At 36.1% G+C, this 3,750-nt stretch overlaps 1 protein-coding gene across 1 annotated transcript; it reads left to right on the top strand.

Annotated features, from left to right (window-relative positions):
• Positions 1–456: 456 nt before the first annotated feature.
• Positions 457–2,952, top strand: LOC121330591 (somatostatin receptor type 5-like). The gene has a single exon (XM_041277218.1). The coding sequence runs from the start codon at positions 907–909 to the stop codon at positions 2,002–2,004; it is 1,098 nt and encodes a 365-aa protein (XP_041133152.1). The 5' UTR covers positions 457–906; the 3' UTR covers positions 2,005–2,952.
• Positions 2,953–3,750: the final 798 nt, after the last annotated feature.

Genomic DNA, 3,750 nt, shown 5'->3' with positions numbered 1-3,750 from the left:
TTCATGCAAATGTATCTGCACCTTATTTTATATAATATCTCAAACATACTTTAATAAAATAGAGAAAATATAATATGGGGTGTGGGAAACCCTACCCGGATTAATAAAGAATTAGAGTGGCAATATTAAAGAGTAGCAGGGTTCTGAAAATTATAACACCACACGTGCTGCTACAACTGTTTAAATAACGTACCTGGTTTTTTTTTTTGTTTTTTTTTTTTTGCATTGTTAATATCCTGGCAACTTTTTATACTTAAAACTTTAAAGCCTGTTTCAAAGCGCTTTTCAAAATGTCCACTCTAGTGCACTGATATTGTAAAGATTATTACCCACATTGTCAAACAGGTAACACAACAATTTCGATCCTTTTTTTTTTTTTTTTTTTTATTTATTTTTTTTTAATCGCTACAAGGATTTAGAGGACACATCTCAAACCCCAGTGCACTAGACCGGACATTTTCAAAAGAGCTTTAAAGAGGCTTTAAATTCATGTGTAAAACTTTGTTAGGATGTTAACAGTGAAAAGAAAAATTACAGGTACGTTATTGAAACAACTGTAGAAACACGTGGAGATGTGTAATGCTGTATTTTTCGGTTGTTGTCAACATTGTGGGAAAACCCTATCCAAATTAATAAAGAATTAAAGAGGGGTGGTATTAAGATCTGTCATATTTATATCATTAAATAAACCCCCTATATGTTTAAATGTGTTGAACAATTTAACACATTTGGAATTAAATGAGTGTAAAGTCACAGCCAGTTGTAGTATTTGTGCATGTTGCAGGTTGCTTACTTTGTTGGGGGTTGAAGAAAAAATAAAATGTTGATTTCAGTCTCTTATTGTCGTTCTAGGATTTGTAATCCTTCACGTTTTCATCTGGGAGCCCTGAGAACACTGTGGACACCATGGATGTCTTTACAGTTCCTGCTTGGGATGTCAGCTTAAGAGAAATCAACCAATCTACTGTTGAGAACTTAACACACAATGAAACAACGCAAGGCCTGCCCGTACAGGGTATAAGCGCTATCATCATCCCTATAATTTATTCCATAGTGTTTGTGATCGGACTTGGCGGAAACACTTTGGCCATCTATGTGGTCCTTCGGTATACCAAAATGAAAACGGTTACTAACATTTACATTCTAAACTTAGCAGTGGCCGATGAGCTTTTTATGCTGGGATTACCTTTCCTTGCCACACACAATGCCCTATCCTATTGGCCTTTTGGATCCTTCCTCTGTAGACTTGTCATGACTGTGGATAGCATCAACCAGTTTACCAGTATCTTCTGCTTGACTGTGATGAGCATTGACCGTTATCTGGCTGTGGTACATCCCATCAAGTCCACCAAGTGGCGTCGGCCCAGAATAGCCAAGATGATCAACGCAACTGTCTGGATACTGTCCTTCATAGTTGTGCTACCAGTGATCATATTTGCTGACGTCCAAGAAAGTATACAGACTTGCAACATCAGCTGGCCGGAACCAACATCAGTTTGGTCCACTGCTTTTATAATTTACACATCAGTTATAGGGTTTTTCATACCTTTGCTGGTGATTTCCCTGTGCTACATTCTGATTGTGGTCAAACTCAAATCATCTGGTTTAAGAGTTGGGTCGACAAAGCGAAGAAAGTCTGAAAGAAAAGTCACCAAAATGGTGATCATTATCGTGGTGGTGTTCGTATGTTGCTGGCTACCTTTCTACATCCTGAATATTATTAACCTGATTATCATCTTGCCAGAAGAACCACTCCAGATCGGAGTGTATTCCTTCGTGGTGGTCGTTTCTTATGCCAATAGCTGCGCCAACCCCATCCTATATGGTTTTCTGTCTGACAATTTCAAACAAAGCTTTCGAAAAGTGCTGTGCTTTCGCAAAGGGAATGGTATTGAAGACGGTGAGACCAACACACAAAGGACAGATAGAGTAGCCTTTCAGGAATTGATTTTAACCACAAAAAACAACGACTTCAATGGCCACATGCAGACAAGTCAGATATGAAGGAAGTTCTAGATTCTTTATGACACTAACAATACTTAAAAAAACAGGACTTTTAGAAAGGTGTATAGATCATAGAATGATTCATGTGGAATTAAGTTGACAGACCAAATTCTAAACTAAGTCATCTTAATTTAATGATTCAGTTCAATGACTGAATGGCTACATCTTACAAAATAGCTGTGAGAAGAGCTGAGTTTTGTGACCTTTTACTCTCATCAAGTCCTGATTGCCTAAGAAGAATATTCCAGTGCCAAACTAGTTATCTGATTCACATCTTACACCAGCCACAATAGCAGATTTGACAGCTCATATGGAATAGTCTAGTTTCATTACAAACAGTATATGTTTTATTGATACTTTTTTCAAAGAGGTTAGTGGTGGCTGCTTTTGCCCAACTCAAATCTATTACTTACTAAATAGCTTTGTATCCCCGAATAGACTGTTGTCCCATCTTCAAATACATGCAATAATTTTAAAATGCAGTAGTACCCCAAATGTTAGTAGTACCCTAGTCCTTCATTTTACCTTGGTGACTAGCAAGATTGAATGTCATATTAAGATTATAACCCAGGTGCTGTGCTCAGCAGCCACTGCCTGTCATAGTGACTAAAATGTTGTATTCCTCCTGACACAATAATATGATTGATAAAACATAAATTGCTACTCAGATCTATGGTCTCTTTGAATTCTTACACAAGAAGGTTTGTAAATAGCAGAAACTCCTCATATTGCTCTACCCTGTGTCTGTGACAGTGAATGCATTTCCAAAAAAAAAAAAAAAAAAAAAATGTGTTTAAATGCATGTAACAATTTCATACGTCCAGTCCTTTTTGCAAGGAATGAACAGCTATGGTTTTGTGGCACACCAGCATGGAGTTATTTTCTGCTTTGCTTTAACTATTATATTTAAGTACTTTGATGTAGTGTGTGTGTGTGTGTGTGTGTGTGTGTGTGTGTGTGTGTGTGTGTGTGTATATATATATATATATATATATATATATATATATATATATATTCAATGACAAAAGTTTCAACTAGAAGTCTTTATTTTTATGTAATACTAAGAAAGACTTACTGTATAGTCAAAAACCTACAGTCCTGCCTTTCACAGACAGGATAATTACAGCATCTGTGTTGTTTTCCAGTCCAGATAGTTGCATAATAGATCTTGCTTACCGGGCAAGCTGAACTGAAGATAACATTATAAACTGCTTGGTTAAAGAAATGATAAGGTGACTGTGTAAAAGTAGCTCAGTTTCACTTGATTGATTAAGCCATTCAATTTTCCAAAGGTGATACTGGTTAATTGTTGAGCATACAGACACACAAGCTTTAGGTTAATTAAAATATTCATTAAAGGACACTTACATTTTCCTTGTAGTATCAATACAGCTGCTAGTTAGTTAGACATTATATGCAAACAATGTTAGAGGCTTTCAATATCAAACTAATACATACTGTCCTTGATCGTGTGCTAAGTGGTTTCACTTAAAGGAAATAGTAGGAAAGACCAGTAAAAATAACTCAGACTTGCTTATGAGTCTCATGCAACAGTGCAGCATGTTCATTGTCCTTTATTTTTAGCTTATGCGCATACACTATAGGAGCCCTTTCTGCAAACAAGGACATAATGCTGACATAGCCCTTTTGTTGGAATGGAATATGTCCTTACTACAGCATACTACAGGATTATTTTTTCATGACATCATTGTACAATAAATCATACAATAGACGATTAACAAAAAC

Source organism: Polyodon spathula, chromosome 18, assembly GCF_017654505.1.
Source record: "Polyodon spathula isolate WHYD16114869_AA chromosome 18, ASM1765450v1, whole genome shotgun sequence".
NCBI lineage: Eukaryota > Metazoa > Chordata > Actinopteri > Acipenseriformes > Polyodontidae > Polyodon > Polyodon spathula.
This window is presented reverse-complemented; position numbering and strand designations above follow the sequence as displayed.